Source organism: Dermacentor silvarum, chromosome 8, assembly GCF_013339745.2.
Source record: "Dermacentor silvarum isolate Dsil-2018 chromosome 8, BIME_Dsil_1.4, whole genome shotgun sequence".
Taxonomy (NCBI): domain Eukaryota; kingdom Metazoa; phylum Arthropoda; class Arachnida; order Ixodida; family Ixodidae; genus Dermacentor; species Dermacentor silvarum.
The window spans coordinates 180062038-180087256 of NC_051161.1; the positions used below are offsets into that span (position 1 = coordinate 180062038).

The 25219-nt window shown below is 46.5% G+C and overlaps 1 protein-coding gene across 1 annotated transcript in view; it reads right to left on the reverse strand.

Annotated features, from left to right (window-relative positions):
* Positions 1 to 6205: 6205 nt before the first annotated feature.
* LOC125947638 (uncharacterized) overlaps positions 6206 to 25219 on the reverse strand; it is a 182445-nt gene continuing 163431 nt past the window's right edge. Inside the window, exon 3 of the mRNA XM_049672786.1 lies at positions 6206 to 6264. Within this exon, the coding sequence (XP_049528743.1) occupies positions 6214 to 6264 (51 nt within the window). The 3' untranslated portion in view covers positions 6206 to 6213. The remainder of the gene's footprint in view (positions 6265 to 25219) is intronic.

Genomic DNA, 25219 nt, shown 5'->3' on the forward strand with positions numbered 1-25219 from the left:
GCGGTCATTCAGTGTTATCTATTCATGTTTGCTTGTTCGCGCTGACACCACGATTGTTAATTCAGTTAGTAAGCCAATGTGTCCAAGTTTATGCAGCCGATAAAACTACTATCCCTACTCCGAATAGCGCTCTACTAATTTGCTATCGCAATCGATGCTTGGCCTTTCGGGCGAAACTGCGACATTTTTTAGATGCGAAGCATCTTATGGTCGGGGCTATGTCACTCCCTCCCTCCCTCCGCCGTGCGGCGTCCACGCCCCTACTGCGCATGCGCATACTCATCCCCCTTCTCTCCTCTCTTTGTCTCTACTCCTCTCCTCCGTCCTCCCCCTCCTCTCCTTGTCTCATCTCCTCTCCTCTCGGCATTCCTCCTCTCCTCTCCGACGCTCCTCTCCGGATTGCGCAACGAATGGCAACACCTGCGGCTCCACGCGCGATAATGCGAAGCAGCTTAGGTTAGAGGCGCGACGGTAGGCGCCCCAGAGGCACCGGCAACAGTCACCGACGCCACGCGCATTCGGTGCGAAATCGGGCAAAACGCCGACGGCGTCGGCAACAGTTCTGCGCCTTGCTGGTGCTGCTGCATGCCCAAGTTTATACAGCTGATAAAACTACCTTGAGTCGACCCCATGGCTGCTTGGCATACAACTCAGGGTTCCCCTACGGGAAGATGGTGTAATTTTTTTTACGGACAGCTCTATTTTTGGTGGATTGGGAGCGCACGGCGGTTGCACGGCGGCAAGCGCGCGGCCGCGCCGACCTCCATGACGTCATGTGTGCCGGCTTGCAGCAGCAGCAGGCGTTGTTGTAGCAACTAACAAGGCCTTGAAGTTGTTTCGAAATTATTCGCGTTTACGTTTCTGAACGCTTTACAGAAACAGGAAGGCGATTTGCACGTTGTGTCAACAATATAGGTACGTCCTTACGCGGATACAGGCAGTCGATGGACCCTTGAGCAAAAGCGAGCGTACGCGTAGAACGCCTGTGGCGTCTGTTAGGCGTCTGCTCCTGTCTACTTGCGCCAGCGCTATGGTGCGGGCACTATATCAAGCTGTCCGATAGCGTTACACGGATGTTTCATGACAAGTATTGAGGAACCCGATGCTACATGCTACGGCGCCGCTGACATGCCGCAGCTCTGCAGCAAAGCAGCGCTCGTCCGATACTCGCCGTCCTCGGAGCCCAGAAAGAAACGCTTTGACGGTACCCATGTTGGCTGCGAACTGTCAAAACTGATCAACAAGAAGAAAGTAAGGGATATTCGAAATTATAACGTGGGAAAAATTGAGGAAGCCGTAAAATATGGACGCAGCATGAAATCAGTAAGAAGAAAACTAGGCATAGGACAAGGCAAGATGTATGCACTGAAAGATAAGCATGGTATTATCATCATCAATTTTGATGACATAGTAAAAGCAGCAGAAGAATTCTATACTGACCTATACAATAGCCAAAACAGCCAAGCTACTTTCATTCGAAATAGTGATGAACCGGATACAGAAGCTCTTTCTATAACTAGCGATGAAGTTAGAAGGGCCTTGAAAGACATGACCAGGGGAAAAGCGCCTGGAGAAGATGGAATAACAGTAGATTTAATCAAAGATGGAGGAGATATCATGCTTGAAAAGCTTGCGGCCCTTTATACGCAATGCCTCACAACTTCAAGTGTACCAGAGAGCTGGAAGAACGCCAACATTATACTTATCCATAAGAAGGGAGACGTTAAAGAATTGAAGAATTACAGACCCATTAGCTTGCTTTCAGTATTGTATAAAATATTCACCCAGATAATTTCCAATAGAATCATGACAACACTTGACTTCAGTCAACCTGAACAGGCTGGCTTCAGGAAGGGATATTCTACGATGGACCATATTCATGCCATCAATCAGGTAATCGACAAATCTGCGGAGTACAATCAACCTCTCTATATGGCTCTCATAGATTATGAAAAGGCATTCGATTCAGTAGAGATACCCGCAGTCATAGAGGCATTGCGTAATCAAGTAGAGGAGGCATACGTGAATATCTTAGCAAATATCTACAAGGATTCCACAGCTACCTTGGTTCTGCACAAGAAAAGTAGAAATATACCTATCAAGAAAGGGGTCAGGCAAGGAGACACAATCTCTCCAATGATATTCACTGCATGCTTAGAAGAAGTATTCAAGCTCTTAGACTGGGAAGGATTAGGAGTGAGGATCGACGGCGAATATCTCAGCAACCTTCGGTTTGCAGATGACATTGTCCTATTGAGCAACAATGGAGAGGAATTACAACAAATGATTGAGGACCTTCATCGAAAAAGTGAAAGAATTGGGTTGAAAATGAATATGCAGAAGACAAAGATAATGTTCAATAGCCTGGCAAGGGAACAAGAATTCAGGATCGCCAGTCAGCCTCTAGAGTCTGTAAAGGAATATGTTTATCTAGGTCAATTACTCACAGGGGACCCTGATCATGAGAAAGAAATTTACAGAAGAATAAAATTGGGTTGGAGTGCATACGGCAGGCATTGTCAAATCCTGACTGGGAGCTTACCACCGTCGTTGAAAAGAAAAGTGTACAATCATTGCATTCTACCGGTGCTAACATATGGGGCAGAAACTTGGAGGTTAACAAAGAAGCTCGAGAACAAGTTAAGAACCGCACAAAGAGCGATAGAACGAAAAATCTTAGGAGTAACGTTAAGAGACAGGAAGAGAGTGGTGTGGATCAGAGAACAAACGGGGGTAGACGATATTCTAGTTGACATTAAGCGGAAGAAATGGAGCTGGGCAGGCCATGTAATTGTAGAATGGATAACCGGTGGACCATTAGGGTTACAGAATGGATACCAAGAGAAAGGAAGCGCAGTCGAGGACGGCAGAAAGTCAGGTGGGATGATGAGGTTAGCAAATTCGCAGGCGCAAGTTGGAATACGCTAGCGCAAGACAGGGGTAATTGGAGATCGCAGGGAGAGGCCTTCGTCCTGCAGTGGACCTAAATATAGGCTGATGATGATGTTGGCTGCAATCCTTCGGAGCTGCGGCTCTGCTGGAGAGGTATGGCGCGAAGCACAAACGGACACGGGGTCGCTCAACTGAAGGTGCCTGGTGGTGGAAAGCGCATATTGCTGCAAAGAGGAGACGCCGCGGAATCGAAGCACAAACGGCGCGGTGATTCTCCGCTCGCTTCCCTCGCGGCGACAAATTGCCGCCTTCACCGACCGACGTGACGTCTACGCTTGAGCGCAAAAATTAAATGAAAACAAAAGCGATCTTGCCATTGCCGTGCGCGCGCGGTTCCTACGCGTAAGGGGAGTGGCTTTCGCGCATAACTTCGGAGCCCAAGATGGCGAACCTTGGCGCAACTCTGGCTCCCAAACGGGAGCCTATACTGCAACTCTAGGTGATGATTATGATTTATTGGCATCAATTTTGAAACTAGGTGGTGACAAATAGTCACCTACCCTGCTTGATTTAGTCAATTATGCTGTTGTCACGGAGCGGCATATTTTCTAGAGTTCGAGTGGTTTTGACGCCAATTAACGGCCGTCAAAAACGTCGTGGCCTCACGGGGTGGCATCTCGATTCGAGACGCGACACGCCGATTAACGGACCCCGAGGTGTGCGTGGGCGACAGTGTGCTACAGTGACAGGGCTCGACCTTGGAGAGAGGGGAATCTACCGGCCCTCGTCCATGGCGACAGGGGCGCGGCCAAGACCTTTCGGAGGAGTCATGAATTAATTACGTGAACTCTGCATACATGGGGAACTAGGGAAAGGAGAGGCTATTTAAGCACAAGTTTTGGGCCCTGCTATTTAGTCTAGATGCTGAACCTATGCGCTGCTGAGAAGCTGTCGGGAGGCTAGTGCCGTCCAGTAACGCCTGGGCCGCCTGGCCACGTCGGAATTCCGAGGAACTAGTTGACGTACGAGACGACAAACCAACGGCTGCAACGAAGCTCGCGGAAGTTCGCCTCAAGTTAGCTCAACTAGCTTGAGAGAAGACGTCAAATCTAGACTCCCGGGAACCCCAGCCCAGCTATCGCATCCACCTCGACAAGATCGGCCGCCAGCATTCTTCGGGAAAGCTCTGCGCTCCGACTTCACGGTTTATGGACTTGCTGCTGTTGCCCGGCCATGCGTATGACACCATTTGTTTCTTTTGAACTTTGATTTCTTTTGAACTTTGTTTGAGTGAAATACTGTTAGGTGTATTCTTGTGTATTTGATCCTCGCACTGTTTTCATTTTTATATCTACTTTTAATTGCTCGTATTTATTTGTCTTCATCATTGTGTTATATTACGTTCAGGTGGGTTAGTCTGTCTTGTGTTTTTATTATCGTATTTTATTAATTTGTGTATATTTATGAGCCTATAAATATCTTGATTTTTTTGTTTACTCCCGACTCCGACTCTCTCACTGTATTCGCTCGAGTACGGAACGACCAACCGGCTTGTCTACCCCGTCGATCGACTTCGCGCCGACGACGAATCGGAGACAGCTGTGACAACTGTACATTGTAGCATTTTTGTATACAACTTCATAATATTTTTTTTTCTTTCCTCCAAACTTCGCTACCTTTACTGTGCCTGCAACAGATTCGGTCGCATGAATTTTACAGCGAAGCTGTATACCAGCCAAGGCAATTTTCGTGTCGTTGGCGTAAGAAAATGAAAAAAAAAAAAAAACTGGCTCCAATCCACGCTGTGGAGGTGGTCGGACAACGAAGCTGTAAACGACACCCGCATCGATTACCCATTATGACGTCACTTGAATTCACACTCGTGGCTCTACAAAGGGGGAAACCAGAGACAAGTGAAATGTACTTAACCACAACCTTTATTACTTCACAACGACATTTGCGCCTGTACTGTGTTTGACATTTCTTTTGTGCCTTGCCTCTTGTTTGCGCTCTAAAAAGTTTATCAAACGACATTACATTCACGCTGTTTTTCTAGCCTCTTTAATTTCCGTGGTCTACCCATGGTAGCCTGTAATGAACTGAATGAGTTGCTAGAGCGTGGTGACGTTACTACGTGATTTATATGCTGTTGGGTTCCACTCGGACTAGCTTAGGCAATCGTAATCTTTACCGGGAAACACACGCGGGAGAAGGAACGTGCTTCGCATTATTCGCAGACGTCATTAGCATACATTATACGGTTTGCACTTCACACGATGGTTTTAAATGACGTAAACCCTTTCGAAGAGGCGGCAAACCTAATCTTTATCGGAACGCGTCGGAGGGTGTTCCCATTGTTCACACGCACCTTATGTGGTTTTTATGCTTATTTTGTGGTTTTTCTTCTGAAAACGAGTGCTGAGCTGTATGCTGTGAAACCATCATTGTTTTCTTTAACTCCCTCACCAATTTGGCCGTTATGGACGCCTTTGTTACTGTTTTACTTTTGATTGGTTATTACAGTTAGCACGAGTTAGGTCGTAGGCTCGGTTTGAGCGATGAATTAAATTTTATGCGTAAGTGTCAAGTGACCCATTTGGCGAAATGTAGCTCCACTAACGTGAAACGTGGGGAGGTGCAGCGATGCACCGCTAACGGGCTCATACTGCCTTAAGCAATGGCTCATAACCCCGTAAACGCGGCCTCCCCATTACGACGACAGAAGGGAAATTCTACGCTGGAATGATAAGCGGCAACGCAGCCAGCTGTGGTAGACGACTTCAAACGCGGGAGCAGTGGCAATAAAGCATTGCAGTTGTTGTGGGGCTTTTGAACAGCTTCGCTGAACTTTCGCAGGGCCTGGTTGTCGAGACATTTTGTTTTTATGAGCACAATAAGTGCCCCGTGTTTTCTCGCGCCTTGCCATGATTAAGCACGCCCATCAGCAGCGACGTAAAGATGGCGCCGCGTAGGGTCCTGTTTTCTGGTGGAACGCCTTTTCAGCGCTGGAGGAAGCAGGTCCGATGCACCTTCGGGGCACACGCGTGCACGTGGCGCCACTGCCACCCCTTTCCGACATTTGCGACAAAAAGGGTTCGTTTAACAAATGGACGTGGCGCAATCTTCTTACAAACAGCCGGCAAAGAGATGAGAAGGTACGCCTGTGTGCATAAACCCTCACGCGATCCCACCTCGGTAGGTTTTACGCGGCAGATTCAGCACGCGCTTTGCGATAAGTACGTGACGCATTTTATTACGAACACGGGCCGCCGTTCATAATAAAGCCCTCGCCGTTGCGGCTGTCAGTATTTTGCACTCTCATCAGTCTTCGTGCTCGGGACCAATGAGGCTCTTGTAGTCCTTGTGGCAATCCTGGACAGACATAATGCATTGGCTTGCATTAGGTTTTTAGCAACAAGTCTAACAAGTATGGCTTCTACTGGGGCTGTAGTTCGAATAGCAGTAGTGGAAAACAGCGCTACAAAGGCTTTCAATACATGCAAGTGAATTAGCGGGGCACAGGGAAGGCCTAGGCGAATACCTTTAGAAGCTTACGCTATGCTTTCGGAAAAGCATGGTGGCTGAGGAAGCTCACCAACGAAATCCAGAGCATGTGCACGATAGCATAGTCAGTTTCGAAGGTGGAAGCCGAGGCTGTGATTTAAGGTCGCACGTGATATGAAGAACGGGAACTGAGGGGCTCGATATTTGTTGGCCACAACCATACGATGCCAACAGATAATGAAGCCATGAAAAGCATTGGGGATATGGACTGCGGGCTGCAAATAACTTCCCCTACTCTTTCCACGGCTTCGTTATCTGTTGGCTTCATGTGGTTGCGGTTTTATATTTATACAAACAACATTTCATGGTTTTTCTGCATCACAGAAACACCAAAAGGTATAGGATTAAAGGTGCGCATAACACCCGGCTGGGCTCCTGACCCCTATACAAAAAGTTGAATGCTCCACAGCCTCAAGAAGATGCTAGCACAGCAGATAACTAACAATAGTCACAATGACGTAACGCTTTAATACCGATAGTGACAAAGAACACTAACTCTTCAGCCACAAATTATGCATAAAAACACAAAGAATAACGCAACACTTCGTGCACAAGTAAAATGGAAAGTACAAGCTCTGTAATCAACCTAAACAAAGTAATACTTCTTCACAAGCGTAGGAGCAGAAAGAAGAGAGGGAAATACAAGCCAGGCTAAGTACCGGCTGGCTACTGGGAAAAGCGAAGAAAAGGTGAAAGAAAGTTACAACTTTCAGGGTCGCTCATTCAATCCCCAAGTATCGCAGCAGTGCGTTTAAAGGCTCACGTTTCTTTTAAATGTAGTCAGGGATGAAATAATTGCCCTTAGGGAAGTGTGGATCAGTCCACACCATCAGTACACTCAACCTGTCCATATAGGTTTTATAGATTATGAGAAGGCATTTGATTCAGCAGAGATACCAGCAGTCATAGAGCAATTGTGTAATCAAGGAGTACAGGAGGCATACGTGAATATCTTCGCAAATATGCGAACCTTAAAACTAACTTGTGGTGAAAAAATTCACCGACGATTATGATACTCCCTAATGTGAACTTTGAGCGCAGCTCTACACGTGTTCCCATTACGCGATATATTGGCTGGCGCGGACAATCTTTCTCGTGTGGCACGTTGCAAATGGAGCGAAGTGTGGCGCCACTGCCTCGCTAAGCGGCAGGTCACGAGAGGTAGAGCGTGGGTGACGCGTGGGCGCGATTCACAGCAACCGCCGCAGCCAGACCTCCGCTCATGCAGCGCTTTGTTTCCATGCTGATGCGCGCTACAATGTCTCCATCTCGTAGCCATCGTCGCCGCAAAGACCCTCTGGCGAGGCACTACGCTTTTCTTCTCACACTTTCGCCATACCCTCCTCATCCGATTTCTGCCTCATGGTTCCACTGTGATTACTGCTCTCTTCGCTATCGCCATCCTTCGTGGGTTACGAGGGACAACCGCAGGGACGGGCGCGTAAGAGTTACACGCCAAGAAACATAGCCGGGTGGAGGGGAACGTGTTCTTTATACGCGAAAGGAAAGTACTTTTTTCTCTGAGGTTCTAATTTCTGACATTCGATTAAGACATGAAGTACAGTCAACGTCTCGGCACATTTACTGCAGATAGGCGGATCCTTACCAGTCAACAGCTGAGATTGTGTGGCATGCGTGTGGCGAATTCTAATACGGCAAAAAAATGATCTGTTTGTCATATTTTTGTTATAGGCTGCCACTTTCCTAGGTTGGGCTTAATGACGTGCAGTTTATTAAGTGTTTGGCTGTCCCACTTTGCCATTAACTCCCGATTTTCTTCCGTAGGTAAGGCTTCAAGTCTGTGGCAGGGGTATCTACGAAAGAGGTGCCAGCTTTCGTTGTTCCAGACATGACAACGTTGTCGACGAGAACATTACCTTCTATGCCTCTACGCCCAGGCATCCATCACATTGTGATTTGTTGTTTAGATGCCTAAACAGAGAAGAATAATTAACATAGGTTGTTAATTACAGGGTTGTCATGTTTTTGCGGCAACATTAAATCTTTAATCACGCTTAAAGAATCGATAAAGATTACTGCCTTTTGGAGTTTCAGTCTGCCGATGTGTTTCACCGCCAACAGTACTGCATAGACGTCTTCTGTAAATATGCACATCGGATCCCGAGAAGGACGGACCGACTGCCGCAAAAGACACGCCAGCATGTGACTTCGATGCGTCCGTGTAAAATTCAGGGAAAGAGTGCTTCAACTTGTTCTAGAAAGTGCATTTGAATATGTGCATCTGGCGTGTGTTTTAGTAACAACTTGTCCTGTGGTAGTAACAACTTGTCCACGCTTGTCCTGTGGCACGGAGCAAGAAATCTTTATGAGTGTAAACTCCGCCTGCTGCGGCGATCATGTCACAACCCGCGTAGTCACTATGATGGTGGCGGCACCTGGCGGCCGTGAAAGAAATTATCGGCGTTTTGATTGCCAAAGCAATCGGTCACGTGTGTTGCTCCCGTTCGGCCGCGCGCCTCACAAGTTCTATGAGGGCACTTACACGCCCTACCTGCGTCCCATCTTAGGCTAGCAAATTCCGAAGAAGGGCACACTGCACGTAGCAGCGCTGTTAGTATTACGACCCAGAACAGACACCGATAAGAACAGTTGCTGTTTCACCTTAAGGCCCACAAAAACAACGTTGCACGCTGAAGCGAACGCCGAACGCCCGCGTCGTCTGCTTTGAGCGGGAGACACGGGCGCCGGCGAAGAGAACGCAGCCCAGCAGCCCGCCGGGCTTGCCGGCGGGCTGCTGGGCCGCCGACAAGCCTTGTACGACAAGAAATGTCGTACAAGAATCCCTCACGTGACCTGATCCTAGGCACCTAGAGACATGATCATTTAGGGACTCTTGAAAAGGCTAGGGTGCCTCGATGCCAGCGCTGGGCATCGAGGCACCCTAGAAAAGGCGCGATGGTGGCGCCAAGCGACGACGGCATGCGTCGGCGTGTTCGTTCTCGGCGTGATCGTTTTCTGGCCCGCGCCGACCGCGCGTTGTTGAACATTGCGTGTGTGATTGTGCTTGCGTTGCTTGTGTATTGGTTGTAGGTTCTGTGTTACTTCGCGGAAAGCCGTGAGTAGTGCTTGTATGGCAGTGCGGCTTTGGCCTCGGTGAGCTCTGGCAATAGAGAATCTGCGTTGTGTGATCCGTGTTTCTTGACAATGCGGCGGTGGTGACGATTGAAATGTCGAACTAGCGTAGCGCCTCGGCAGCGCCTCCTCTACTCTGAGATGCCTGGCACGTCGGCCGCGCTCCTATTGTTCGCCTGGGACCGCTGTGTTTCTCCGGCTTCTCCGCTGTGTTTCTGTGTTTCTGGACCGCTGTGTTTCTCCGGGAGGTGGATACTATCTCATTTTTAAAAGCCAGATTCACGTTAGAATATTTATTTAGCGTTGATCGAACATCGCTAAATATAGCACTTGTAAATAACCTTTTCCCTGCATCTATGTATCGAAAGCCATATCTGTCTTTATTCGGTCAAGATGTTCTTTGCCGTGTTCGTCGAATGTGTATAACGCAAGTAGCGAAAACACTTTTCTTTAAGCTGCACACTTCCACCCTGCCAGTTACAACATGGCTTCATGAGAAAGGATTATATGTACCGTGGAATACAAATTGTAGACTGTGCAGCCAACCTGAGACAATAGAACATTGCTTTATTCTTTGTCGTGATGCATTTTATTTTTGGGACATTTTAAAAGAACTATCAAAAAAGAATTTCCTCTAACACCTTACGGTATCCGGTTCCTTCCTTTCAAAAAGACAATCAGTAATGCACCATATGATTTGTTTATGTTATTAGGACTGTATTCATTATGGAGAAGCCGAATGATCTACAGACATGTCGAGCCACCCCGCTCGACAAGGTCTGTCTTTCGAGAAGAGGCTGCTCAAGTGCGGAGTGTGGTTGCAACCTTTGACCCCGTTCCTGAATGGATTTCGTATCTGGACGCTTGTGTTTGTTTACCCGGTTTTTGAACTTTCATTCTACTGCCTAGCGTGTGTGAATTTGTTTTTCATGTATGCATATATGTAACACAACTAATTTTCGCATATAACTACTCATATTTCCATGCAATAAAGAAAAAAAGTGGCTGTATGGCTGAGTGGTCACGGCGCTGGCTTCGGGATCGCGCGTAAGCTGGTTCGAATCCCGCCCTGGCTAGAATTTTTTTTATTCTTAATATTACGATTTTCCTTTTTTTTCTCTCTGCCAGCGCGGCGGTGCCACGGCGGCAGCCGTGGTGCCGGGCGCCGACGCGAAACGGCGGTCGTTGGGGTGTTGCGGAGCGCAGCGTAGCAACACCCCAAATAAAAAAAATACTGCTCCAGTCAGGTAGACTGCTCCCTTCCTGATAGTGAGGTTATATTTGGATCATCAAAGCAGTGATGCGTTTATAATACCACCGATCCCAACAGCAGGCTAGTCACCACCAGCCCAGCGTTTTCTCCGTCAACGCCTGCTCCGTTCCAACGGCGGCGGCTAGAAACATGGTACGCGCGAGCGGCGCAGCGTGGCTACAGTGTACTAGAAGGGGCAGTGGGCTTACTCTCCGGCGGAGGCTATGCGATGCGGCGGCTCCACGAATGTTGCAGATATGAGCTTCTCCGATAGCCCGAGCGGCGACGCTGGCGTCAGTTTCAATGGATCCAGAAACCACTCAGCACATCCTGATGGAATGCGACGGGATCCACCCAGCGAGAACCGTAGGTAACGTACAACTCCCAGAAGCGCTTGGTTTCAAAGTGGAAGGAAACAAACAGATCAGCCGTAGAGATCAGCAAGAGACGATTGGAGTACTGGTGGAAAAAAAGCAGGGAAAAGATGGATACGACCTGATCTCTTAAAATCATAGGCAGCTACAAGCAAAATTTTTGAAAAAGAAAGATAATGAGAGGTATACAAAAATGCTAGATAAAGAACATGTGTAGTATACCTGATTAAATCAAGCAGGCTAGGTGACTATTTGTCACCACCCCGTTTCAAAGGGGATGCCAATAAATCATCATCATCATCATCATCATCATGGAGCGTGGGTGCGATGGCGCAGCTGCCCAGTGCCCGCCCACTGCCCGATCATATTCGTTGGAGTTGCAGAGCTGCGTTTTTTTTTGTGGACGTCGTCGCGTAGGTGGTTTTTTTTTTCATTCAGTGTTTTTTTCGCACATAGCCTGCAAGAGATTAGTATGCCTTGCAGTAACTGAGCCATGCCGCGGCATCGACAAAATCACTGTTACGTGCCTGGGTGCCAAACAGGCTATGTTTACGTGAAGGATGGACCGAAGTTGTCCTTGTTTGGCGTCCCGAAGGATAAAAATAGGCGGAAAGAGTGGGAAAAAAAACCTCCACAGAGCTGACAAGCCCCTGGACGATAGGAGCGCAGTATGCGAGCTCCATTTCGAGCCACGTTTTGGGCTCATGTCCACCGCAGTTCCTGATCACTGCGAATTGTCTTTCTTTTTATGGTCTAGTTAGGTCAGTTAGCGAAGGAAACTGCGAGGAAGGTGCACTGGCCTCCTTACTGGAAGTTGACTATCTCGAAGCATCATGTGACCGAAATGAGTGTAGTCAAACTGCTGCTAGCGCTACTGCCACAGAGGCCACACAAAACGTGGTACCCCAGCATTGCACGGGCCTGCGGGTTTAAAACGACCGTAACCAGCACGTGGCCAGAAGCGACTCGAGGCTCACTTAACACATTGCGGGCTATGTTGCACGGGAGTGTATTGTCAATTCCAGCACAAAATGCCAAGAATGCATAAAGTTGCTTACTATGACGCCACCAGGCGAAAGTTTTCATGCCCAGCTAACAAACTTCTGTGACCGAGGAGGCCTCCTTTATCCCTCCAGTCAGCTGTATGGCTTCGTGAAAAAGCTAGAGGATCTTTTCACAGAATGCTTCTGTCAGAGTGTGGCTAACTCTGACAGCGTTATGGACATGCTGGCAGTTGTTAAGAGTAAGCTCCCCTCGAAGTTGGCTGCAATGTGCACGCTCTTCGCCTCACAGCTAAAATAATTAGTTTTTACATTGTCACACGTCTGCATTTTTATGTGAAAGGAATTAACTGTGACAAGGCAGGAAAGCAGCAAAGGGCCAAGCAGCTGAAGTTGAACCGTTGCTTATGAGTTGAAGTGCATGAAACAATGGCTTGCTGTAACTGCAAAAAAAAATAGCTTTGTGTCAGCAACAGCCCTGTTATCTTCATTTTGCTTACCCTTATATAGCTGTACATAAGCATAGGCCTGAGCCTAATTGTCAAGTGAACTAGTTTTCACTTTTTGTTCAGGCCTCCCTCCATTTCGTTATGGAAAAAATCAACCTGATTTGATTTAATAAATGTGTGCCAGCGTAATGATGGTTAATAATAAACGCAGAATGCTACTGTGAAGCATGGAACAACTAAAGTGGAACAATAAAATATTAAAAAAATTATGGGTTTTTACGTGCCAAAACCACGATCTGATTATGAGGCACGCTGTAGTTGGGGACTCCGGTAATTTGGACCACCTGGGGTTCTTTAACGTGCACCTAAATCTAAGTACACGGGTGTTTACGCATTTCGCCCCCATCGAAATGCGGCCGCCGTGGCCGGGATCCGATCCCGCGACCTCGTGCTCAGCAGCCCAACACCATAGCCACTGAGCAACCACGGCGGGGCCAATAAAATATTTAAGCCATATATTCAAATTCATTTTGGCTAAGCAAAGGCACAAACCTGGTCAGCACGCCTGATGGGTTTTTTTTTAGCCCAGCTGGGTAGTATGTGCGCACTGTTTTCTGTCTGACAAAATTTTACATTAGGTCGACACGGCATGAAACCGTATATTTGGTCACCGTCCCTTTCATTCAAAATTTTCTTTCAATTTTTTTACGATTGCCCGATAATTCGGAAAATTCCAAGGCCCCTTCCACATAAGCAAAATCCGTCAGCGACGACCTCTTTGCAAAAAAGGTTTATGAGTTAGGATAGGCAGCAAATTGCCCAAGAGTTGCCGTCTTCCTTTTCCACAAGGTACTATTACGGCAAATATCATGCGGCCTAAACAAATATAGTGCTTGCTAAAGATATGTAAAGACTCTCAAGTATGTCAAAATTAAAAACAAATAAGAGTGTGAACTGCTTCGAACTGAAACCGTCAGAAACGCAAGGAAAATCAATGCTTCTGCAAGCAAAGCTTCCATTGAAGTTGCCAGTGGCGCCACCTCTTGGATGCGACGCGGACTGCATCAGAGGAGCGGCTGAGTAAGCCCACTGCCCCCTTCTAGTACAATGTAGCGTGGCGCCAGCAGTCGAGCGCTGTATCTACTAGCAATTGGAAATACGCTGCCGGGGGGGGGGGGGGGGGCGCACTATTGTGTTAGGGTGCCTCGATGCCAGCGCCGCCGTTCAGGGTGGTGCCATCCTTTGACCTACAGTGTACTAGAAGAGTTGTTCTAGTGCACCGTACTTTGACCGCACCCGCGCCGCCGCTTTCTCGCTGCGACGCCATCTTGAGTCACAGCGAGTGGTTGCGAGTGCTTGGTGCCGGTGCTTAGTTCGAGACACAGTGCGCGCGGATGCTCCGCTGACGCTTCTACTTGCTGGACAGTGTTCAGCCGCATGAATGACAAGCTTGTCAAGTGCATCGAGTCGACATGACGGCCTGTTGTGTTCCCAAGTGCACCGGATCGACGCGTAAAGGGCTTCGTTGTTTACGCTTCCCCCGGGACCCAGAGCGAAGGAAGAGATAGGAAGCCCAAGTAAAGCGGTATCACTGGATCGAAGGCAACGGATAGCTCCTACATTTGCGAGGTAGGTGTCAAGAAAGTTTAGACTATCGCATCGTGTTTTTCATTTAAATAAGAAAGTATTCTCTGATCCTCGCTCACGTACCTATGTTCGCTCACGAACTAAGCACAGCACCGACGCTGTCTGAGTAGCCTAGGGTTTGCGAGCGCGCGTCGCATAGGCTTTTGCCGTTTTGATCGGCGCAGTCTATGCGAGTTGTACCCTTATTTTAAGGACTGACGAAAATGCTTCGCCGCGAAATAGCCTTACATTAGCTACAAATCGTCATGTAAAGCACCTATTTTACTTTTTCACGGGAAGCACACATCGTGTGTCTCTTGTTTCTTTCTTTGTTTTTCCCCTCAGTTTCTTTTTTCGCTACTGGTTATGTGGGAATAAAGAACGCAGTGCTTCTTCTGGGGAGAGCGGCTGTTGTGTACGTGGCAAGCGAAGCATCGTGTTTTTCTCTATTCTCAGCAGATATCTTGCGGATCTCAGGTTTTTACGTTATATAGCTGATTTTTAGACGAATATATTTGTAGCGTGGTGCTCGTAAGCCGATGGTCATTCGTGCTCATTCCCGATCGTAGTGGGTACTGTAACGGTCTTTAAATGCCTGGGCACGGTATGCCCAGGTGTAGTAGAGTTAAGGGACATCATGGGACCAAAATGTTTCGGCGCTTTCTGGCATGGTGTCTGCTGTAGCCTGTGCATTTCTTCGAAACGTGTGAAGCGAGGTAATACAGCATTACTTCTGGGAAAATTTATTTTTAAGCACTGTAATGGGTTCTCTGTATTTACAAGGCAACTTTTCATATCAATAATCACTTTTGTTGTTTTACTTGTACTTAGAAACACTTTGAAGAGGACCAGTACGAGGGAAATCAACAGGATGGGCGCCGTCTGTTAAAGTCAACAGCCCTACATCATCATGGACTATATTTTCGAAGTGAAAAACATTGCTAATCTGTATTTGACTGTCTTAGTTTCATTTACGGTTCTTGTACGCGATATGTATGCAGTGTTGTTTATTATTTCAATGTAGTTATCAGTGTTCTAATGGTTATTTATAAAATGTTCTGTACTCGCCATCGATGTGTTTGGCTGATGCGAAGTATTCGATGGTAGCTGATGTATTCTGGCTGGATATCTTGATTAATATTACCCGCGGTTGCGTTTTCTTGTTTGCATTCTTGTTTTTGATTTATATTGTGTGTAATAAGGTTGATGTACTCGCTTGAACACCCCCCCCCATGTTATGAATAAATTTTAAAAAAGCTCCCTATCCCGAATTGCGCGTCGAGCCTACCTTGCGAATTTTTTTTATCTTGTCTTTCCACATAACCTTCAGGCGCCACACAGTACATATAATTTTTCATGTACATGTCTCTTTCATGATTGATTGTACTAGACATTATAAGTAAATGTATTTTGTGCATCGTTTGGTTTCTTGTGTGTACTACGCAAGATTGACCCAGACAAGTTACGTTACATGTTTCTCTACAGCACTAACTAAACCTTATTTTCACATCGCAGTTACTTTTACACCAGCTTAATCCTGTCAGCACACAGTTTTGTGGGCAAAAAATCAAAGTTGCGCGTAGATATCGTCAAATAATTGAAACGAACGCGAAGAGCACGCGCAACGCAAGGGAAACTAACCGCCGTGCGCGAGTGGCTGGCTACGGTAAAGGAGGCGTGACGTGTAAACCAAAATACAACAGCGAAAATGAAAAACTTCCACACACAGGGGGTCGCAAACATTATATACAAAGCATCGAAGCGCAAAAAAAATAGTGCGTATTTCAAACATACACACGGCATATTAAATGTGATTGAATTAGGCAACTTGGGGCATGTTCCCGGCGCCATACATTTACGTCTTGGACCTTCGACGAGTTAACGGCTATTGGTTATAAAGATGTGCAGATGCGATACCGAGAAAAAAATCCTCATCAAGGCAAAGCACTTGGAAGTGCGCCGCGAGTAACACTATTTATGAACGCAAGCGTAGCTGAGTCTCAGCTCGTGTGATTCAATGTGGCGGCGCCAGCGGGGTTGTCTCCACCCTGAACGGCGGCGCTGGGCATCGAGGCACCCTAGATTGTGTCAGAACACAGCGCCGCTGCGCGGCAGCGGCGCGCGTAAACAGGAGAGGGTTGAGCGGGGGCTTCGGCGCTGACGCGCCAGGCATCCTATAGTAAAGGAGGCGTTGGCCTCGGCAGCGCATTTCAGCGAACCGCGATGTGGCGTCGCCGTGTCCGCCTTTCCTTAACGGACGTCGATGGTACAGTGTACTAGAAGGGGTTCTAGTACACTGTATCGAGGGATGTGCTGCTCACTACAAGTCACAAAAATGTGACTAAGTCGACCGCGCACGGCTCAGCGCTGAATGGGTGGTTTGAGTACTGTGCTTGAAACGAGTGGTGCAGCTGTGGTGCCCTAATTTCGCACAATTGAGACGCGTGCTTTTGTGCAAAAAGGGCAACAAATCGTATCTTGACCCGCTGAGACGATGCTACCATGTCAACAATGCCGTGCATGTTTATTATGATGGTAGTCTTTACAGCAAGCCAGCGTGCACTGCAGCTATGCTGTGAATATAGCCTCAACTCAGAAATGTGGCGTTTGCAGAACCCTTATGTTTGTTTCTGCTTTCAAACAAGCTGTATGTTAGGATTCTCACTCACTGCTCACATGAGACACGGGGGTCCATCGTGTGGGTTGGGGGCTCAGCAAGAATGTGTGGTGAGGGGGTGTGGAGTTGGTGGCTGTGTCAGGTGCCTCACTTAATTTTGTAATTCATTGGAATAAGCTCAATTTAGAAGGACACACCGTATACCTGATGGCTCACTTTCACGGATATTACCGTATTGGCATGAATATGCCTTTTTTCCTTGAAATTTCCAGCCTTAGGACGTGCCTCGCATTTTATTCGGGTTCGTGACACATATAATCAAAATAAATGTTTCTTTAGGAGAGACCAAAAGCCGCTCGTTGCATCATATTTGTGGCCGTGTTACTTACATGCAAATCCGGTACTTTCATTGCCCATTGACTGACTGAGGGGTGCAGGACTTTGGCAGTGGTAGCAGCAGCAAACCAGCTGCCTAAATGGTATACCCTGTAGCGTTAGATTTCTTGTGCACATGGGTGTACTGTGAAAACACGTGAAAGGAATTCCACAGTTGCTGCAGCATCATGTCTGGATCTGTGAATCACTGAGCCGTTGTTTGATCACATGTCTGAATTTCTGTTGTCACTGAGCGGTTCTTTGATCATTAGCTTAGGCTATCTGTTTTCTACATATTATATTACAGCAGTGGCGTCAGAGCAGCAGCAAAAATGAGATTTTGCTGTACAATCGCAGGTTATTTGCTTTTATGACTGTTGCATTGCTCTATTTGCTGCAACTGCCGCCAAATGTTGCTTTACGATGTCTGGTGAATGCCTTGAACGTGAACAACATTTGGATGATGCTTGTGAAAGTATAACATGCTCCTTGTATGTAAAGAAAACTATCACACCGGTAGGTGTGGTGGAGTGACTGATGAAATAGAAGTGGAAAAATGAAAGTTCTCGCAAAATCTGGAAGTGTTCATGGCGCTTGCCATCAAAAATGTGTAACAATCCAAGCAAGCAGAAGGATAACCTACCTATCTTCAAGAATATGTAAGTGATGTTTCAAGTTGTCAACCTAAAGCTTGATATACTGATGCCGATCAAGGAAAGAGTCGTGATTATATAGAAGGATTCAGTGCAATTTATGTTTAATGAATCAGCTTGGCAATCTTGTCAAAACGATCGAATAAAATTGTGACAACTTTTAAGAGATTTCCATGATAACGTGATGCGGTTGCTGGCATAAGTTGGGAAACAAAGCCTCACAGGTATGTGGTGATTGAGCTTCTCAAAAAATTTGGTGTGCCACTAAAGATATCTAATCAATTGAAAGCATAAACCACTGAAAGAAGTTGAGTGTGCAAAGGCAAATGGCTACAGCTATATTTGCACTGTAATAGAAAAGTTGTAATCGGGCTGATGGTTCACAGGTGATGGATGTATAATGCATGTTCGAGGGCTTAATTTTTCATGAGCTACTCATTTTTGTTTTCCTGTTTTGTTTCTATGTGCCTTAGTGAGTGGAATGCCTGACTGCAGACTCCCGCGATCATGTACAATTAATGTAAAATAAAGTACATTTTTCTATGGAACTCTTTTTTTGTAACTTCTGTTCAGTTGCAAATGACGCAGTTGTCCCTACTCTGCACTGAATGGTGAAGGGGTGAGGGGGTGAGCGCATGCAGGCACCCTGTTTACTGGAGCTTTAGGGCGCCCTCACCATGGCTGCTCACAGGCCAATTTTTCTGGCTGTAACAACTTAGAGTCAGTGCACAGGTGTTTTTAACGTTCCATGATTAAGTAAACTTGACGTCACTATGCACAAAATTCAGATTACGACAGCCCAAGAGGCAACTGCCATGAACTGAATATAAAATTGCCTATAAGCATTCATTTTGCAATTGAATGCCTGTGAATTTTGCAATGCCACTTTCACGAAATTGGCCGGGTTTGCTTGAAACTGAAAACATGTTTGATCCTCAGTTGTGGCAGACTTCTCAGAGTCACTATAACATCTGATAATGCAGGTGCAGATTGTGAAGGAATTGAAGCGGCTGTTACTCTTGGTGAGAATCAGTCATGCTCATTAGAAATTATAGCTAAGGCTATATACACATTACTTCAAGTGAGATCGACTAATGTTGAGATAGGAGCTCAGCTGTGGCACATAGGTACAGGGGAATAAATTTAGAAAGAAAAAAAATTCTGGCACAACCCATTTCACGATGATGCCGACGCTAATACGATAGCATTGAAACAATGTAGAGACATTGTATTGCCACCCCAGAGATCAGTCATGTATGAGCCGGGCTCCTCTGGACGTGCTACGCCTGTTAATAGGGCTGCCGCTAAGTCGGTGCTTGACATTCGATTCGAATCTGCTCAGCACCTAAGATTTTTTTTTTCTTTGATGAGCGTCCCATACCTCGTGACCTCAGCACAGCAGCCCCAGTGCTCTACCCATTATACCATGGATTACCAAGTAACCCAAGTTTATGAAAAAATGGATAAAGACCCAGACAGACCGGAAGATAGGATATTCCACACTTTTCAGGGTCTAAGAATGACAACTCTAGGCAATATACACAACTGGCCTGTTATGTATACATTGCCGGCATTGCAGGAGAACAATTTACAATTTAGAGCTTTTATTTTACTAATAAAAGCTCTAAATTGTAAATTGTTTACAACCACAACAATATACACAATTTTGATTTCACAAGAAACAGTAGTGCCATTTGGTTTATGTATTCATCTGCGTCACAGGCTCCAGAAGGAGTATTGAGTGGAGGGGGGAGGGCATCGCATAACAAAGGAGCCAAAAAGTTATACGTTAGAAATATAAACAGCGACACAAGATCAACACAATAACTTGAAAAGAAAAGAAATTATAAAATCCTGAAGTCAAATTCTACCATTACAGAGCTTGGTCATACAGTGAATAGTACGATTGCATAATTACATAAAAAAGTTACATACCCCAAAAATAGAAACACTTGAACACTACCCAAACATACTGACGTTTTGTCTGAAGGTTACAGTATTGTTAATGTCAGCAATGTTATCGAGAAGACCATTCCAATGCCTAAAGGCACGTGGTAAAGCAGACAAGTTAAAGGCATTAGTTCGACCAAAAATGTGCTGGACGCTAGCGCGATTGTGCAAGCACCTAGATGTGTGGGATGGACAAAAAAGAGGCAAAGTGGACGACTGGTCACTAATGATTTTGTGTAGCAGACAAAGCGACACTACATTCTGACATGATTCCAAGGATGGTAGTGACAATGCCAACGTAATGTTGTCAATGTTGTCATTGTTGTCACAGGTTTTGTATGGCCGTGCTGTCGGCACCGACTTTCTGCATAAACATGCATGAGATAAAATCGATCTCTTTACACTTAACTGCACCACTGAGTGTGATTGGTTTTCGCTGATACTGTATTGATTTACTGCTCTGAAACAGATGTATCACATGTATTTGTACACGTCCCACTTTTTTTTGTAGTCTGCTAGCGAGCAGTTGAGTGAGATTTTTTTTTTGCATTGCAGGAGAGAGTCACTACATTCCCTGATTGTGACGGTGTCCGCATAATCTTCACGGCTGAGGTCCCACAAAGTGGGAAACTCTTCCACGATGTGGATGAAATAAAAGGCGGTGTCGTCGCACAAATTCAGTGTACAGTACAGGCCTTGGAAAGTGTTTTCTTTTAACTGAAATGTCACCGCCGGTCCCTTGCAAAGTCAGAGACCTCGAGGAAAAGCGTTAGCAGTGTAGTTCCGTGTTGGCTTCATTGAACTTGATCGGATGCCTGCACGCGACCATCAGCATGGCAACGCCGATCTAGTTTAAAGCTTTTATAGTGTTTTCTCTGCCACATAACGATGATCCCGACCTTACCGTACCTGGAATATTTTCCCATCGCACATAGACGTCATGCTTAGTTGTCCAAGCACTGGAAGTTCACCCAATAGGCAGGACAACTTTAGCTGCATTTTCCGCAATGGCGGCCACTTCATTTTGCATTTCCGAAACACCGCTACTGAAATGATGCTTACAGGTGATCCCGTGTCCACCACCACTGCTAGAGGGACTTTATTCCAGTTGACTACTCTGTAAATCGGTTTAACCTTGCGGATGCTGACCTCTTGATGAAGAACAGCATCTATTGTCTAATGGGAATCGTTATCATCCGAGGTTCCGCTGTCTTCAGCTGTCGTTGCGTACGAACCCTGGTGTCGTTCATCTGTGTGTGACATCTGCGGTCAGCAGCCAGATGTGACTGACTGGCACATTCGACTCAGGTGGCCTCGTTTGCCGCAACACACATGGGCCGCGCATATCCGGCCTTGGCCGCAATTTCCTCGGCCAGCTACAGCACTTTGCTCTGCAGAGTTCACCATCCTGGCATTCTCCGCAGCTTTCTGTGCCGAACTTGCAAAGCATTCTGCCTGTTCCAGTGTGAGCTTTGGTTGCGTCAGTAAATGGCGCCTAACGTCTTTATCGTGCACGCCACACACAATTCGGTCTCTATTTGAGGCAAGGCCTACCCAGAAAACACTCCGCTCGAATGAGCGGAAGTCCAGCGGCTCCCAGGAGTCGATGGACACAACTACAAGCCAGCCGGCGCACCCAGCGCCTCCTGAGCGGCGCGAATCTCGCGACCGCTCCAAGAAAGACAAACCACGGATTACGGGGCCTGGAAAGGCTCTGTAAGCCACTTGACTCCACTTGACTCCTCTTGACACACAGCACAAGAACACAAACAATATGGATACACAAATATTACACTGGAACGTGAGAGGTCTTATGCACAACCTCGATGACGTTAAAGAACTTCTACACAAATACAATCCAAAGGTGCTGTGTGTTCAGGAGACATATTTAAAGCCAACGCAAACAAATTTCCTGCGGCAATATGCCATCTTCCGCAAAGATCGTGATAATGCTAACGCCCCGTCTGGCGGCGTAGCAATAATTGTTGACAAGTCAGTAGCTTGTCGGCATTTAGTCCTCCAGACGCTTCTCGAGGCAGTATCAATTTGAGCAATAATTTTCAACAAATTGGTTACTGTCTGCTCCATTTACATACCACCGGATTACCACCTTAGCAAGACAGAACTCCACAGCCTAATGAATCAGCTCCCTGAACCCTACGTTGTCGTTGGCGATTTCAATGCGCACAACACTCTGTGGGGAGACTCCCGGTGTGACTCGAGGGGTCGACTAATAGAAAACTTTCTAGTGACGTCCGGTGCTTGCCTGTTCAATAAGAAAGAGCCAACATACTACAACATACATTACAATTCATATTCCTCAATAGATTTAGCTATTGGCTCTCCGACTCTTTTCCTCCACCTGCAGTGGAGTGTCATAAACAATCTTTTTGGAAGTGACCACTTCCCTGCGACATTAAACTTGGCAAAACAAGAAAACGGTCCTCCGCATCCTCCTAGATGGAAACTACCAGCAGCCGATTGGTTGTGTTTTAGAGAGTCAACATGCATATCGCCAGACTTTATCAGTGATTTTAACATAGACGACGCCGTAGCGTATTTTACTGCTTTTATTGTAGAGGCAGCAGAGTGACTCCTCAGACAAAGGGCAGCTCATCTAAAAGACGGGTTCCCTGGTGGAACGACGACTGCAAGGAGGCGCGGAAGAAACACAACAAAGCATGGAGTATATTGCGCCGATTTCCAACTGCTGAAAATCTTGTTGAGTTCAAGCACGTCAAGTCACAGGGAAGGCGGACGCGCAGACAGGCAAAGAGGGCAAGCTGGGAGAGGTTTCTCTCAAGCATTAACTCATACACGCAGGAAGCGAAGGTCTGGAATGGCTTGAAAAAACTTAATGGCCAGCAAACCCAGCCATTGCCCCTGGTCGATGACCAATGGAATACATTGAAAGACCAAGCTGACGCTCTTGGCAAGCACTTGGAGTATGTATCCAGTTCAGTCCACTATTCCAAGGAATTCTTAAAACACAAAGATATAGCAGAACTCAAGGTAATAAACCGAAGATGTAGACATGACGAACCTTATAACCTCCCTTTCTGTATCGCCGAGATGAAAGCCGCCCTGACTGCTTGCCTCAGCTCTGCACCCGGACCTGACAGAATCATGTACGACATGATTAAACACTTTCACGAAGACACCCAAATGACACTGCTTGCTCTGTACAATGCTATATGGGCTGCAGGACACTTCCCATCTACATGGAAAGAAGCCATTGTAATTCCGGTCTTAAAACAGGGCAAGGACCCATCCTGTGTGACAAGTTGTCGCCCAATTGCGCTCACTAGTTGTCTATGTAAGCTATTCGAAAAAATGATTAATCGTCGTCTTCTACATTTCCTGGAATCTAACAGACTGCTTGACCCTAACCAATGCGGTTTCAGAGAAGGCCGGTCTACAACCGACCATCTCGTACGCATCGAGACAAACATTCGGGATGCTTTCATACACAAACAGTTCTTCTTATCTGTATTTCTAGATATGGAGAAGGCGTATGACACAACGTGGCGCTACGGAATCTTGCGAGACCTGTCGGCAATGGGCATCCGCGGGAACATGCTAAACGTTATAGAGAGCTACTTGCAGAATCGTACTTTCCGGGTCAAAATAGGTAATGCGCTGTCCCGTTCATTCATACAGGAAACTGGGGTACCTCAGGGAGGCGTGCTCAGCTGTACGCTCTTCATAGTCAAGATGAATTCACTCCGCACATCATTGCCCTCAGCCATATCTTATTCCGTGTACGTTGACGACGTACAGATAGGTTATAAATCTTGTAACCTTACAGTGTGCCAACGACAGGTTCAAGTTGCCCTGAACAAAGTCTCTAAATGGGCCACAGAAAATGGCTTTAAAGTAAACCCAAATAAAAGTTCGTGTGTTCTATTCACACGAAAGAGAGGGCTCGTAGCAGACCCTGAAGTGGAACTACACGGACAGCTCATAGCAGTAAACACAGAATATAAATTTTTAGGAATAATTCTAGACTCTAAACTGACTTTCATTCCCCACATAAAGTACCTTAAAGCCAAATGCTTAAATGCAATAAACATTCTTAAAGTATTGTCGCACACCACATGGGCAGTGACAGAAAGTGTTTGTTAAACCTATACAAAAGCCTCATTCGTTCACGCATAGACTACGGCGCGATAGTTTATCTGTCTGCTGCCCCCAGTGCTTTAAAGATGATCGATCCTGTTCATCATTTAGGCATCCGCCTGGCAACCGGAGCCTTCAGAACAAGCCCTGTGAAAAGTCTTTATGTGGAATCAAATGAGTGGCCCCTAAACCTTCAAAGGTCCTACTCTAGCTTTATGTATTTTCTGAAAGTAAACTCAGACTGCCGACATCCTTGTTACTCCATCATAAATGACACTACGTGTGCCACACTTTTCCATAACCGACCTACCGCAACGAAACCCTTCTCACTGCGGGTGAGGAAACTCTGCGAAGCATCAAGTAATGCCTCCGGCAAAGTCGTTACCGCCGTGGCAATGGCAACTTATAGAATGCGACACATCGTTTGTTGAGGTCTCGAAGTATGCTCCGGAAGTACATATCCGGATGCACCTTCGTGAACTTCAATCAAAATACTCTTGCCCGGAATTCTTTACTGACGCATCAAAGTCACATGCTGGCGTGTCCTATGCGGCAATCGGTCCATCCTTTTCTGAATCCGGTGAAATGCATCCAGAAACATGCATATTTACGGCTGAGGCTCATGCCCTATTGTGTGCAGGGAAGCATATAATTCAAACAAAGCTTCAAAAATCTGTTATATTCACCGACTCTTTAAGCGTAGTAAAGGCATTAATGTCTCCACGTAAACACAAAAACCCTGTGCTCAGTGAGCTCTATTCAGTGCTGTGCACAGCATATACGTCTAACCAACGTGTCACTATATGCTGGGTACCCGGCCATAGAGGTATTGAGGGCAACGTGCTCGCAGATGAAACTGCCATTTCCCTTGTAAGGAAGGGGAACACCTCCTCTATAGCTGTCCCTGCAATAGATATGAAGCATTTCCTGCGAAAAAGCCTTAGGAGCTATTGGCAGCACTTATGGGACGCGGAAACAAGAAATAAACTTCACGCCATTAAACCACAGTTAGGGAATTGGCCACCCAATACGAAAACACGAAAAACTGAAGTCATTCTTTGCCGCCTCAGAATTGGCCACACGTATGGCACGCACTCTCACCTGTTGACTGGTAATGAACCCCCTTCTTGCAGCAAATGTGGCGAGACGCTGACTGTAATCCATGTCTTAATAGAGTGCAAGGAATTAGAGCCTCAAAGAAAGAAACATTTCCCCTTAGCATATAAACAACACATTTCTCTACACCCAGCAATG